The 16,002-nt window shown below is 35.8% G+C and overlaps 1 protein-coding gene across 4 annotated transcripts in view; it reads left to right on the top strand.

Annotated features, from left to right (window-relative positions):
- Positions 1 to 16,002, top strand: part of PTPRD (protein tyrosine phosphatase receptor type D) — a 380,545-nt gene that overhangs the window by 347,404 nt on the left and 17,139 nt on the right. For all 4 annotated transcript variants that reach the window (XM_072859514.1, XM_072859513.1, XM_072859512.1 and 1 more), the window contains 2 exons: positions 14,646 to 14,931; positions 15,413 to 15,591. In XM_072859514.1, the coding sequence (XP_072715615.1) occupies positions 14,646 to 14,931; positions 15,413 to 15,591 (465 nt within the window). The remainder of the gene's footprint in view (positions 1 to 14,645; positions 14,932 to 15,412; positions 15,592 to 16,002) is intronic.

The following is a 16,002-nucleotide window of genomic DNA, read 5'->3' as shown; positions in this document are numbered from 1 at the left end:
ATCCTTGGAGAATAACCCCCTATTTATTCTGTATTTATAAGTAGGTACTGTAAGTGAGAAGTTTAGCCCAAGCTTTCCCTTACTGCATTCTCCACATGTGCCTTAATATTGACCAGCAGTTGTCTTTCAGTCCACTTCATATTAAGAGATTAAGAGGTTTTTCCAGTTGGTGGTTTTGGGATATGGTTATATATCCTATAGAGAATCAAGGTAGCTGGAGATCTGGTTCGTGAGTGTGGCCCCAGACCAGTTTGTATCAAAGCCTCAGTAGCTGATAAGCTAGTTTAATATGCTGTTCCTAGGAAATGGTTGTTGGGTGTGTTAAGAATTTATTTAATAACTTGCAGTGTGCTTAGTGAGAAAGTGAAAACAAGTGACAACTGAAGAACCCACCCTGTAAACATTTGAATGCATTTTATTCACATAACAGTGATCAGAAAAAAAATGCATAGTCTTAACTGGTGAAATTAACTGTTAATATAATATAAGTATTACCACTCAAAATTACTAGACTTTATAAGACATGTTCTGATAAATGCATGTCAAAAACAAATGCAAGTGGAAGTCTTAATAACAAATTTTGTGTGATGAAAGCAAAGAAAAATACAGAATTATATTATCAGAATTTACAATAACATTAGTAATTATTTGTTACTAATGTCCAGGCAACAGACATCTTTACATGTCATTTACACATCTACTTCTGATAATTAGCAGTTTGGTTGCCTGTGCAGTATTGAATTTGAATCTAATATAGAAGGCAAAAACATGTTGAGAAACGTCATATGTACATTCTACCAGTCAAAGCTCTCACTTGTGCAGAAAAGTTGGCAGATTTGTAAGCTGAAAAGGTAATTAAAATATAGTTAAAGCTATGTTATTTTTAAGGAGAAAACATAGATCATTGCTGAAAGGATTGTGAAGCACCAAAGGTAACATCAAGGGCTAATATAAATGCAGATTTTTTTATTTATGTAATCAGATATCCTGGTAGGGCTACCTGTATGAAAAAGGTGTAGTGGTAATAATATAAATGCATAATGCCATTGCACTCTTTTTCCAGGAAAAAATCTATACTTTTCTGTCTATATCCACCAGGAAAGATAGTTTAGCAAAGCCCAAATCAAGGTAAAGTTAAATTTAGAAATATATTTTTTGTAAACTGCCATGTTCTATGATCCTTGCTTGAGTTACATTCTCCCAAAGACAGCAGCATCATTATATTCAGTGTGAGATTTGGTAGAGGAAAGCAGCTAAATCAAAGGTAAAGCTGGATTAAAAAAAAAAAAAAAAAAAAAAAAAAAAAAAAAAATCCCATCCTGTTTGTAGATACTTTTCATAATGTGTGTTCAAATCTTGTCTTAGCTTATTTCAAATAACTTATCTGAAGATTTTTCTATGGTGGTTGAAATACTTGATGCAGGTAGATGCTTTTTCATTTACAGACTGTTATATTTTAAGACTGTATCCTTTCAGTCCCTTTGCGCAGAAGTTGAGTAATACCACAATCCAACTGGTGTTTCTGCATGACTCGCCCTAATTTGCAGAGCTGATCTGGGAAAAAGGGTTCCTTTAATGAAAAAATGCAGGCTTAAACCCTAGGATTCTGCATTGGTGAGGCTGTAATGTGTGGTCTAATGATAGTGGGGAAAGCACATGTTTTTGTTTGAAGATGGATTAGTGCAGGCAAACAGGTGCTAATCAGATCACTATAAAATAGCACCGGAGGGTGTTTGGAGCTTTATGCCACTATGTTTTCAAAACATCACAGAAACTTTAGTAGTTTGTTCAGTAACACTACATAAAAGCTTTATATGTAAGTGCAATCCCATATGTTTGAATCTCTCTTTTTAATACCAGCACCAAGGGGCATCTTTAAGATATGTTGTGAAGTTTTGGCAGGTACAGTTAATGCTGCTATTGCAAACAGAAAAAAATTTGGAAGTTTGGAAGAATATGACTGTTTTAAGTAAATCTGTGTCTGAGTATACTGACGTAACCAGTTAGCACAGTAAAAACAAGTTAATTTTAAAAAAATAACAGAACGCAATGTGATCTTTTATTTCTTAAAGTAGAATACTTACGTAATTTTTGTTCAAAGTTTCAGAATAAAAAAAAAAAATTAAAAATAAATATATATATCAAAAGCAATGATTTTCCAGTGGATTGTCTTACTTCACCTCTATATCTTTTGAACCTCCCTACCGCTTTTGCCACATGCCTCCCAAGTGCTCATTTTCTAATCCTGGCAGTGAGTAGGTTGCAGATTACTGCCTATCCGTTTTCACGGTGGGGGAAAAAAATCCTACCAGTACATATTCAGAAATCTCTCAGAGGAGATTGAAAAATACTAAAAGCTTCCTCATACCTTCCCTCTCCCTACCCTGAGAACAACTCAGGATCTTTCCTAACTTCCCGGGACAGCTGAAAGCTCTGGAGAGGAAAAGATAGTAAAGGCAGTTTAGTGTGACAAGTCTTTTAATATCACAAATCTAAACTTTCTCTGCTTTACCCACATGTCTTTATCCAGCAGGTATTGGGTTGCTACTATATATTAGGCTGTGCTGGGTATAATCCATATACGAAAACACTGTAACACTATTTCCTCTCCAGCTGTTAGCTGTAGGTCACCATATATCTCATTTAGACAACTTTTTTCTCAAAGTCTTCATTCACCAATAAAAAGCGAAGGGAGAGGGATAAAGCTGTTGTTAGATTCTCTTCTTAAAACAATGCATAGTTGGTGACCCTGCTTAGGGTGTTTAGTTCCTCTTAATAAAAATACAGCAATGAGTAAATGTCCATGTTTTTCATTGTATTCCATTTGTATTGGTAGTCCCAGTTACTCTGACCATGCAGGCAGAGTAACTGACTGGGAGTCTTTTCATTTCTACCCATACCTTTCTTCTTGGGAGTTACTTCATTTCTACATGTACCTTGTACAAAATACACCAAGGCTTGCAGAGTTTGATACCTTGGGAGCTTGATCTCTGTTTAAGGAATGGGAACTGGATTCTCTTCATTTAGAAATTTTTGGATGCTTGTTCTGTCTTCATTTAGTTGTTGGAATTGCAGAATCTACTGGAAAATGAGAAAAAGTCTAGAATAAAGGTTAATAAATGCTAGCTGGCAGAAACAAAGACTGAAGTCCACCAGCACATTGATTGAGGGGTCATCTGTATAGCAAGACACTGCTTGATAATCACTTGTGCGATGAATGGCATCACAGAGGGACAGGATTTGGGACTTGCATTCATATTATCACCATAAAAACTTTCAAGGTTGTGAAAGTTTAGATTCCAAAAGCTTCACAGTTGAAGACCCTGGCTGTTTTATGCTGAATGTACAAGAGTTTTCACATAGTTACTGTCCTATGCTCATGCAATTACATAGACAAAAAGTAGTCTCTGTCTGTATGCTGATAAAGCCAGTGATGGATGGGTAATGCTGGAATTCTTTTTCTCTGTTTCAAATTTGAGTGTCATTAGTTGGCATCATCTTGATTGCAAAAATACCAGTTACCTTTCCCAACTGATCGCTCACTTAAGGGCAATCTGGGTCTTAGTAGTTTAGGTGTCTAATTTGTTTCCTTAAATTTAGGTGCTTACATATGAAAACCTGGAATTATGGGCATGAGAAGGATTACCATACAGTAGTTAATGTGACAGTGTGCAGTGTCCTTAAAGATTGGCTGGGGTACCTTGATATTTTTAGTTTGAATAGGAAAATACTATGCTACATTATCTAGAAATCTTCCATGAGGTGTCAAACACCAGCACACTGATGCTGATCCACTTTCAAGTTTTGTCTTAAGTTAGAAGCCAGTTCTGCACAGCAAACCAGCCTTTCCTAAAACCTGCCCTGAAGCTGCTGTATGTACAGTATGTGCTTCCATTGTTTATAAGCATAAAAACGCAGTAAGTATCACTGGAACCATTATTAAAATTCAAAAGCATACAAATAGCAAATAATAGCAGTATTTCTTCATGCAGGTTCAAATAATGGAAAATACCTACTTGTGGTCTTTTTGATTAAATCAGTCCTGTGTGTATAAATCCATCTTTGGTTGGCACTTCGCCTGTGGTTCAGGGGATTATAGCCCCACTGCTGTGACTCAGGGCTGGATTATCTTTTGAAATCCTAAAAAGCCGCTATGACTGCATAGGGCAAGATTTTGTTTCTGGCAGAAGTCAGAAAACTGTAAAGGAACATAGTGAATGCTGTTACTAGATAGAATCAGTGGTCTATCTAGGCCAGTATCCTGTGTCTGACAATGGCAAATGTCAGAACTTTCAGGGGAAAGTATAAAACTCCAATGTCAACAATATTTCAGTAAAGTTTCCTCCCCAGCAGCAAGCAGTGACTAGTTTAGCCCTACTTCATGAAGATTTCAATTCTTTTCCCCCATTATTTTCCCCCACAGAAACTGGTGGATACTGTATTGTTCATATCTCTAATTGTACACACATTTTTAAAGAACAAAATCAGACAGTCTTATGTTTAACTTTTTTCCTTGTCTACATATTATTCTCTGACAAGTAGTTTCCCACATCATGTTAGAAGATATCTATTTACTGTTATTTTAAACATGTGTCTCTTCATTTCACTAAATTTATTCGGACAAAGGGAGAAAAAAGAACATTCTTTAACGCTGTTTCTTGTTTTACATGTCTACAACTTTCCGTTGTGTTCATCCATCGTAGCAAACTAGGACAGCAACATATCCTAACCTGTTTCAGTACTTGTCATGTGCATGGGGATGGCAGGGAATCCTCACATCCCTAGTCTTTTTGCTGGCTGTCTTTGCTTCCTCATTTGTGACATACCCTTTTTCTGTAACCTTAGTAACAGTAACTATTCCCCAGTCTTTTTATTTTTTTTTAATAAGAGGTAAGGGAGCAAAAATAGTTCCAAAATTATGCCACATTTTCTTGGTAAGTTGTCCAGTGGAGGTACTGAGGCCTGACTTGGATTTGGCCAACAAATGGTTTTGGTTGAGCAGGTCTCCTGGAGACTGATGACTTTTTACTCAGTGAAGTAACCTGCCCCTTATTAAAATGTAATAATTTTCTCTAAGATTTTTTTAACAGAAGTAGTGCCTTTTCCATGTGTTATCTCAAATTACAAATATGTTGGTGCTGATAATTATTTCCATATATATATATTATCATGTCCTACAAGGCCTGTAATTTCCTTTGACCTAAGCTGTAGTTTGATACTTTATTTGATCAGCACTCTTAGTGAGTCATTTTATCCATATGTATTTAGTTAATTGGTTATTTTTCTCCCCGCCCATGTTTATATATAATATACTCTACAAAGGAAAAGGAAATCTGACTGCTTGCAGCTGAGTCTAGTAAAAGAGCAATTAGGTTCTATCAGAGCCAGCAGCTGTCTGTAATGAATTCTGAATTAAAATTATGAGTGAAGAAAAGAATCCAGCCATCTGCAGGAAATGTGAAAATATTTTTATAACCCAATAGCTGAATTCTGGAAAGGGGTATCTCTGAGATTTCCCAGCTGTACCTAGAGTAAATTCCGGAATATCCATGGACACACAGTATACTGGAACACATTGCATCAACTTGGCTACCCAGCATGTTTGGCTAACTTCGAACAGGCTGTATTTTTATTTAAAGTAATCAGCATGAAAACCTCTTTAAATCATCTCCCTGTGTCTCTAGAAGTGAAATGAAGCTTTAAAAATAGTCCTGTTATCTTTTCATGGAGGCTTTCCAATCAGTATTCTGCCTTGAATATTAATCTTTCTTAGTTTTTCATACTTTTATAGATTTACTTCAGGGTGTAATCACTTACCAGATTTTGTCAATGACTGCTGTTCCAAGTGAATCCTGCACTGTGGTACCTTTTTTTTTTTTGTCACCTGAATTTTAAAAATAGATTTAATTGTTTAAAAATTATCATAATACTATCCAAGCTCATTTTACAGCTACTTTGAAACTTCTACGCCAAAACCCCCATGATTTTCATTATAACTTATCCAGAGTATTTGCTCATAAGGTTCAAAATCCTGCAAAAAAGAGAGAGATTAGCGTCCAACCTCTAAATGACAAATTGTGATTAAGAAATGTGAAATGCTTAGTAGTATTAACCTCTCACAACCTGATTTTCTACTACATTACAGAGAATTCATGCTATTATAAAGACTGCTGAGGTTAAAGAAAAGAAACATCAGAAGTAGTACCGGTAACCAAGCTCTTCAGCTGTCAGCAGAGTATTGTCAGAGATATTGAAAAGTGTGTTCATTCTTTTCACCACTTGGTCTAAGAAAACAGAGGCCTAGCAAGAGCCTTGATATGAGCTCATCAGAGAAGCCTCATAGTTTTTTCTTCTCTAATTTCTGCTATATAACATCTCACTGCATGATTACCATATTGCAATCGTTTCAGTTTAAACCAAATCTAACGTGGCAAGATCCCTTTTGTCTCATCCTCTGAATGTATTCTCTAGCTATATTAGTTCTCCGTGGAAAAGGAAGAGACATCTTGAGATGGAGATCCAAAACAGTAGGTCTGCTGCTAAAGTCCCATTAGCTTCAAGCTTGAGGACTAATTTCTGGTTATGTACAAGTTTTCAAACTAGGAAAAAAAAAAGAAAAAAAAGGATTTGTAGACAGGTAGAGCCCAGCTCATTTAGGGCTTTGAACTGTGATTGGTACTGAAAAAAAAGCCAACACACACTGAGGAGACCTGGTACTATGTCTTCTTTTTTGCTTTGTACTTACCAGATGAAATACTATGTCCAGATGACAATCTGGGACCTCATCACTGTTCTATCAGTCTAAAACCCAAGCTTAACAAATGGCAAATGGTAGTGTTCTGACTTTAAAAACAGGGATCCTGAGGGCAGCTGGTGTTAAGAAAAAGAAACAATTGTTGGCCACAATAGGTAAACAAACACTTAGAATCAGGGAGGAGTCCAGAAGGACTCTGAAACTAGGAAGCACCTTTGTGTTCAGCAAGCACTTTCAAGGTCATCCTGTTATCCAGTACTGCAGAACACATTTCTTCCCACCTTCTTTAACTCATTTTCAGACAGCATCAGTTCACCTTCCTATTTCCCACACAGATAGGGTAATAGCTCTTCTATATGTTCCACATGAAAATGTAATCAAAGCACAGAAATATGCAAAACTACAAAACAACTCCTCAAAACATTCCATCCTGAGAACGCAAACCAGGTTGAAATGCAAAGAAAGCAAGGAGTAGTTGTTAGCAGCAAGCAGCATAATTTCTACTCATTGACTTCTTTGCTGTGCTGTAATCTTTACTTTTATTTATTGATGATAGGATCGCAGTGTACTTCCTCTCATAAATTACCCAGAAGTATCATTTTCTGTATTTACTACAGCTGTTCATGCATAGATCTGTCTTTAATTGAAGGTAACGAGTCACAGTAAGATGTGTTTTTAAAATTAACCTCAAAATACATTCTTTTTCTAAACATTTCCCTAAACTCTGTTTCAGTAAATTTTAGTTCTTTCTTTCTTTAGTGGAATGCGTAATGACAAGAATGCTTTGTGAATGCATTGTACAGGACAAAGAATGTAAAATATACACTGAAACTCAACAAATCTCACAGAGAAGAGATATTTAGGATAGTTACTCTTTGATGCTAAATACAGAATGCAGTACACTGAATATATAAGATCGTATTTAGAGAAGTAGGAAAATAAGAAGGAGGATATCTGAGAACTGGATTAATTTTGAAGTAAAAAATCACAGTAAATCCTTATGTACAGATAAAACAGTACAGAGAAATACAAGTTATTCTAATTTCTTTATATATCTAAGTAATTGAAGAAATCAGGTGATATAGTAATTTACAGTAAGGTGTATATACAAAAATCCTCTATGAAAAGCAGGATTATCACATTTATTGCTATATAAAATCAACTATCAACTCTGAAGAGAAACCAAGGTAAGAAAAAGAAGTGGTATGAAATAGGGTCAATAAACTTTTCAGTTGTCATATTGTGTAATTTCTGCTATATTCCATCTCTCAAGCAGAAAAATAAGAGATCTTTTTTTCACCAACAATTCATGATTTCAGGAAAGAAGCAGGCAGAAGTTCTCTGTGATGTTCTGTCCCTTTTAAGGCAGAAAAAGCAAGGATCAGAAACAGTGCTGTCCCTTTTCAATGGCATAGTTCCTAAAAGCATCAGGTACCTAAAGGCAGAAGTGCTGATTGAAAGGAAGAGGTCTAGATGATCTGATTAGCAGATGGGGGGGGTGGAATGCCTGTGCTTTCTTTAGCTATGTGGGACCACAAGACCAAATTTAGACAGCGCGCTTAGGCTTCTCTCCTAGAACATGTCTAGAATGTTATTTTCTTAGAGTGCCTATCCAAAATCCAAAGTCTAATAAAAGGATTTCTGTAGGAGAAATTGTGTCTGTAACTTGTTGGTTAATTACCCTTAATGGATCCTTTCCTCCATGAATTTCTTTTTGGCATCCATGGTATTCTGCAACAATGAGTTTCACAATTTAATTATGTACTACATGAAAAACTACATCCTATTTGTTTTAAACTCTCTGTCTCATCATTTCATTTCGTGATCCTATTTCTTGTGTTACAAGCAAAAGAGAGTAATTTCCTTTTCACTTCCTCCACGTAACGCATGGTTTTCTGCCCTTCTTGCATATCTGTCTTTCTCTTGAGTCTTCTCTGCTCCAAGCTGAGTTACCTAGTTTGATTAACCTCCCCTTCATACATTGTCATCCTCTGTGATATGTTTCTTCAACCTTATGATTTCTCTGCCATTCTTGAGATGGGCCACACTGCTTGTCATGGAGGCAAATGCAAGGGCAACTCTTTTACATGCAAAATGGCCTCAGAATGGCATTCATGGAAAAATTTACAGAATCCTTCAGTAAATAGTGGATTCATAGCATGGTGAGTGAATGAATGAGTGTGAGAGTAAATAAAGATGTCACACAAAATCCTTCCAATTAGTTCTACAGAAACCTCCTAAATCTAACTGCAGTGCAAAAATGTAACTTCAGGTAAATGGCTGTCACATTTTAAAAGTGTGCTCAGAAGTTACCTGTGGCTGTAATATTTGTGGTTTCAGATGTTATTTTCCTTCACTCCATTACTTTAATGAACTACTTATGTATCTTTTACTTTCATAGTGCAACATGGTACATCTTCCTCCACTGCTAACACGTAAATTATTTCTAATACTTGTGAGCTATCAGTTAATGGAGTTGCTCTTTACATTATGCACTTCCACAACTACCTTCCTGTATTGCTTTGAAGCTATATAGGAGTCCTTCTGCATTTCTGTAAAGCTCTGGCTCATGACAGACCTGGATTTAAAGTCTGGTGAGAGGATTTGAACTGCTATAATGGAATGTCCTTGTTAGAAGTGTCTCTTAAAACGTTTTTGTTTTGTTTTGTTGAGCATTACTAATGCTACATTTTTATCCTGCATGGAAAACTCAGCTTTTAAAATTATTTCAGTAAACAATTATTCCCTGTACATGGGATTTGTTAGAGAAATTTCTGATAGTTTTGATTCTGTATGTTTTAATATTTGAGAGTTTGTTTGTCTGTGTTCATGATACAATCTGGTAAGACAGCTTCTTGTGCTTGATCTCTCCAGAGCTGAACTCAGGATTAGATGAAGAAAATATTTACTTCCTGAACATTATTACACTTCTACAATCACATATTACAAAAAATTGGGCTTAAATCTGGGGCCGTTATTTGGAGAATTTATGGTAATGGTAGAATTCTGAGAACATACAGACTGAAAGGAAAATCTTCATAAAGCTCAGTAAAGAAAGAAAGATCTAAGGCTGACTTTTGATTTGTAAGCCTCCTGTGCTTTTGCCAGCTATCCATGAAAACTCTGGGGAGCTCTAGACTGAGCTTTATCTACTTGTAGTGAAATCTCCTGTTTTCTGATTTTTTTTGTTCCCTTGTTCATTTTAAGAAGCTTATGTAACTTCCATGACAAATATGGTTGCCTCCATGCATAGCATAAAGATGAAGAAAAGGCAGTGGCTGAAGTCTTTTGTTTGGTGAAGCATTACACCTAAAAATGTGTCATATACCATACTAGATTGCTGGTATCTGACCATAACCACAGTGAGAAGAAAAGAAAGTCATTGTGCACTTGCAGATCAATTCTCAAAGGTCTTTCACAAGCTAGTACCAGAATTCTTGAAGCAGTCTGGTATCTCTCCTAAAATGAAATTTAAATTTATCTCTTTGCACAAGGTCTTTATGCTATTTCAGTCAGATGTATCCCTTCAAAAGGATGTTCAATGACTTCATAAGGGGCTTTTTTGCTGCTTCCCAGACAGGAGTGATTTTCAACTGTGTTCTAATTTCCTAAAGGAGAAAATAATCTAAATATTGCCCTTGTCAGAACTACTACAGAATTTCTGTGGGATTGGAATCTAATTAATCATATGAAGTTCCTCAATAAAATCCAGTCATTTTTATGTGTTTCCCATATCACAAGCAATTTTATGTACTTTCAGTTCATAAATGCAAGCTTCATTCAATCTGAAACTGTAATATTCAATAAAATTTTCCCCTGGTATGAGTCAAAAATGTCCTAAATGATTTTTGGTCCATATTTTACTGTCTTTGCTTCCAATTAAATGATCTGTGAATACTGGCAATTACACTGCCTTCCTTTGCCAAATCACTGAAGTATCAGTAAAGGGTCATCATTTAAACAGCTACAAATTAGTCACAAAAACCAACCTTTAACACATCCATACAGTGATTTTAATGTGGAATAGCCCCCTTATGCCTCTTAATTTTTCTTTTTGTAAATTACAGCTGTATTGCATCACAGGACATTAAACATGTTTCAGCTCATGGGACTGAGACAGTCATGTTTTGAGAAATTGAAAACAAATGTTATAGTAGGATAAATGATAATATTTGAAGCAATAACAGTTTCCTAGTAGACATGCCTATTTAATAGATTGCTCAGGTTTTCAGCTTGTAAATGTAACAGTATCTTTCACTAGGTGAAATGATAGAATATTTTTTTTAAATTCTAAGTTTGACAGTAACACCAAAAGATGCAAACCAAAAGGGCAAGAAAGTCAGCAACAAGTGTAGAATTAATTTGTGAAATTATTCTAATTAGCTGAATTACCATTGTTAGCAGAAAGTAGATAGGAATTTTTTTTCATGTTCCAGTGGCATATTAGTGAGGATTCGAACTGCATGGCTTCCCAGCAGTGCAGTGGTACCATATTAAGAAGTCTGTATGATAGCAGAAGAGAAGGGGAAACAGGGGATGAAGATAGGATAGTTTCTCTTTCATGTGTAGGAGCTATTGGAGTTAGAAGGCATGTTGGGGCAAAGAGGAAGTAAGTTAAAATATTCATAGCATTAGTACCATTTTTACCTGGAAACCAAAAAGGGTAGACTGGTAGACACACAGCTCATTTATAATTGGCAGAGTTGGAAAGTCCTGAACACCTTAAGGTAGTAAAATATCTTGCTGGATAAAATGATCCAGAGAGGAGTGTGTCAGGAGCCCAGTGGAGCCAAATGCCTCAATAAACGTAGTGTGTCAGCCCCTCCATCTTTATCATGAAAACATTGGTGCATAGCAATATGTTTTGGTCTGGTGTCATGATCTTCACAACCTCTGCATAAACCTGTAAACTAGCAAATATCTTCTGTGGTACAGTATGCTAATAACTATTCCTCTTTGAGTTTGCTCATGGGAAGAATAAATATATAAATAATAATACAAGACATGAATAGAAGAAATGAAAACTGCTTGTTCCAGCTGAAAGTGCAAGCTTTTAACTGGGTTGGAATTTTGCAGTTGTGCTCTGTAGGTACCAGTGAACCTTTTAATGTTTGATCTGAAAAACGGCATATCCATTTATAAACATGGAGCTGGAACATTAACTCATTAACACATGATAGGAAAGAGAACCATATTCTAAACTCCTGAGAATATCTGCACTGTCAAACCTTCTTATTTCTCACTTGGCCAGCACTTGTTAGGCTGATAAAAACTGAATGCAAAGAGGTATTGTTTAAGAAATTGTTTAAAACCATATATAAACCGATTTGACATACAAATGTGTGCTACTTGTGGTCATTTCGTCGCAATAAAAAAAAAATCAATAGTGAGACAATTTTTTTTAGTTTTTCTCCATTATTATTACCAACGTTAAGGTCACTAAGGTTTCCTGAATGCAGAGCTTTTATTCTACAAGGTAAATGAACTCCTATTTAGCTAGGATAGCCATCTTTTCATTTGTCTGTATATTTTCTTTCTCTACAACTCCCATTGATCAATATCATTGACTGGTAAGTTTTCTTAAGCTCAGAATATTGATTAATTCTTGTCAGAGTGGCATCTAAGAAAGCTGAGATTCATGCATTTGGTCTGTTAGCAGAAGTCCTCAGCTGTTTGAAGGGGATCTGCTTCTGGGAAGAGTAACTGGTGGCAAGAATACATGATTAACAATATGTAAATATGGAATCTTAGAAACAAAACTTACCTCATGTGAGAATAAAACATCTTTCTGCTCTGTACTTCTTTCTGATTTGGTTGTAAGTGAATGCAGTTTGCTTGTAACTGGCAAAGAGTCTTAAAGCGTCATGCAAGAAATAAAGGTTTACCCTTAATTATTGATTTCAGGATGGACTTATGATATTTAATCTCATGAAAATACAGGAACTGTGAGAAGATCTTGGTTTTTATATAATTGTCCTCTAGAAGCTGGGTTGTAATTGTTTTTATTTCTTTCTGTCTCTTTTAAAAAAATGGCAGTTTGTGGTGTTCTTGAATATCCTTGGCTTAGATGATAATGTCAATATCTTGAGGGTTTATAAACTGTTGCTTACTATACTACATACTGCATTTCATGTCACTAAGTGAAAACAGTTAAGCAGTTAGAAGGCCAGAAGCTATCATTCATTGTCACAGACACGATGTGATCCCAGATATAAAAATGATATACAAAAACCATTATATTTTACACTTGTGCTTTATGTAGCTACATGTATGCCAATAGTTCAAACAGAACTTCATAAAGTTGAGTCATATACATGGCTGCAAAAAGACAGTTATCTATCTGAAGATATGATTCAGTACAGCTGATGTCCAAAAATCTCCATAAAAGAATTCCCATAGAGATTTTGGGAAATGTAGCTCCATTTAGCACACAAGTTGCACATTCAGACCTTCAGTGTATTTTCTGGTCTTATATATTCTGTAATCTTTTTCCTATTCCTTCTACATTGTTCCTGTTCAGTTATGCCAAATGTGTAATAAAGGATCATGTATGACTAATAGTAATCACATCAAGGTGAGAACTTTAAGTCTCTTTTTCCTCTCCTGATTGCATAACGTTGTCCTCAGGAGTTACTAAAGGTAGCCCATACATGTGACAAACACCTTTAAGACAGGGAGCGAATGGCTGAAAATCCTTGAAAGTCTGGCACATTTTGACAGCAGGTATCATAAAAATAAAATGCTGTTAAGTAGATCTGTTACTGAGACAGGTTTAATTCTCTTGGATCCAACTGAATAGTTCATGATCAAGTTTTATTCCTCTGCCAAGCTGACAGTAGCTGACCCATGTTGTCTTCTACCCTCAAGCCCCACCGAAGAGGGGAAAGCACCTTTCTAGCTCAGAGTTGTTCCTGAGGAATCCCTTACTGTGCAGAGAGCTAAGAAATAGTAGTTTCTTTGGCCTCAACAGGATTGATGTGACTTCACTTCAGCTCCTGCCTAAAACCAACAAGTGACAACTCAGAATCTGTGAGGGAGCACTAACTTTGCCTCTGCCTGAAAAATATTACTCACCCAGTCTGGACATTAGTTCAATGCTGTGACTTCAAGCTTTGTCTTTAAGCATATTTTAGTCCTTTTATAATCTGTCCTTTGAAATAATGTGATGACTGAGCATCCTGGTCCAGGTTCTGGCCATTCCAGATCTTTCTGACATTTTCCTAGAGATGCAAGACAGACAATGAAGTAGCCAGCTGGGGATTTCCCCAGCCTACAGCTAGCACAGCAAACTAGGCATGGCTCTGCATTGCAAAGAATAACAGTATGGCCTGGGTAAGTGAGAGAGCAGAGGACAGAACAAACTGTGTTAATAGGAGCCCCGTTGGCAGAGCTGGGAGAAGGATAGAAAGTTTACCTCCAGAGCACGATAGAAATATGTAAGATTCATTTTCTGTAACATTATTGTTTGCCAATAAGTTCACCTCTGTAAACAGAATAGCAACAACAGCATGTTTAATGAGTTAGAAATCATGCTACAAATAAAGCTTGAATTCTTAGAGGATTGATTATCTCCAGTAGTTTCCATTTTTAAGAACATGTATTTCTAGAACATGTTGCAATGTGTTTTATTTCTCCTATAGTCAAGCCTGAAACTGCAAGATGCAAAGATCTCATATAAAAGCGTTCCACGTTCTCAATTGCTTGTAATGGGTGTTAAAGGAGTTTACTTATTTCAGAGCACCAAACTCTTTCGTAAAAGCTGATGTTCATATTCAGAAAAATGTGCTGTTCGAATCAGTGTCACGAAACTTTAAAACTTGAATGCCATAAAAGTAAGCACAATGCATGAAATAGTCCTTCATGTTCTCCCTCCTGTGTTCATTTCTTTTAGTGCTGGAGTCGGCAGGACTGGCTGTTTCATTGTGATAGATGCCATGTTAGAGAGAATAAAGCATGAAAAGACTGTAGATATTTATGGCCACGTAACTCTAATGAGAGCGCAGAGGAATTACATGGTTCAAACGGAGGACCAATACATCTTTATCCATGATGCACTGCTGGAAGCAGTGACATGTGGAAATACCGAAGTGCCAGCCAGAAACTTGTATGCATATATCCAGAAGCTGACACAGATAGAAACAGGCGAGAATGTCACAGGAATGGAACTGGAATTTAAGGTACTGGGATTTTATGTTGCTGGGAACCAAAAACAAATGGTGTAACACTTAATGCTGTTATGTCCTCCACGAATTATTTCCAGTAATCAAAAGATAAGACATCAGCAGGCTAATATTTTAAATTAGGAAGATGATCCTTTGTAAAATGTACAATTCTATCCTCAATTGGTGTCCAGACAAGAACCGTTCAGTGAGGGTGGTTTAACCCTGCTGTTCCTTTATTGTTTCAATAGCTTGAAATATGTGTTTGTGTAATGGTTTAATACTCACATTTGTCCATATGCATTAATGGAGCAGATGTTAAACTTTTATAAGGTGTTAAAAGAAGCTTCACAAATATTTAGGTAATGCAATAGAATATGGAAAAGTAAGCATCTGAAATTGAAATTGTTAATGGATAATGAGCATAGAGCATCGAATCTGATAGTATCATTTGTTTTTGTTATATCTGTTCTTAATTCTTTTAATTTATTTTCAACAGCGTCTTGCTAGCTCTAAGGCTCACACTTCAAGATTCATCAGTGCCAATCTTCCATGTAATAAATTCAAAAATCGCCTTGTCAATATTATGCCATATGAGTCTACAAGGGTATGCTTGCAGCCAATCCGAGGAGTAGAAGGCTCTGATTATATTAATGCTAGTTTCATTGATGGATACAGGTACTAATGTTGATGTGTTCTCTTGTGGACTGTTTTAAAAGTTTACAAAATTATTTCTGTGATTATATTGAACATAACAAAATTTAGTATTTAAATTTAGTATTTAAATTTAGTATTGTTTATTATATGTGCATGCCATGTTTGTTGGAGTGTTTTTTCAGATATTAATAAAAGGTTTAGATTTTCACCCATGCAATACAGGAAAATTCTGTAAATGACATAGAGTCTTAAACGTATTTTTACTTACCTTTAAACCATTGAGAACTCCCAGTATCTTTTACATGCTGAAAGTTACTGAGATTTTAAGCATATTTATGGTTTGGAACCTCTATTTCTTCACAACTATTCTGCTTAAAAAGATACATAGAAATAATATACAGGAGATACGCACTCTGTGTCAAGGTGATAACC

This window comes from Ciconia boyciana, chromosome 4, assembly GCF_034638445.1.
Source record: "Ciconia boyciana chromosome 4, ASM3463844v1, whole genome shotgun sequence".
Lineage (NCBI taxonomy): Eukaryota > Metazoa > Chordata > Aves > Ciconiiformes > Ciconiidae > Ciconia > Ciconia boyciana.
Note: the sequence above shows the minus strand (reverse complement) of the source record. Positions and strands in the feature narration are given on the sequence as shown.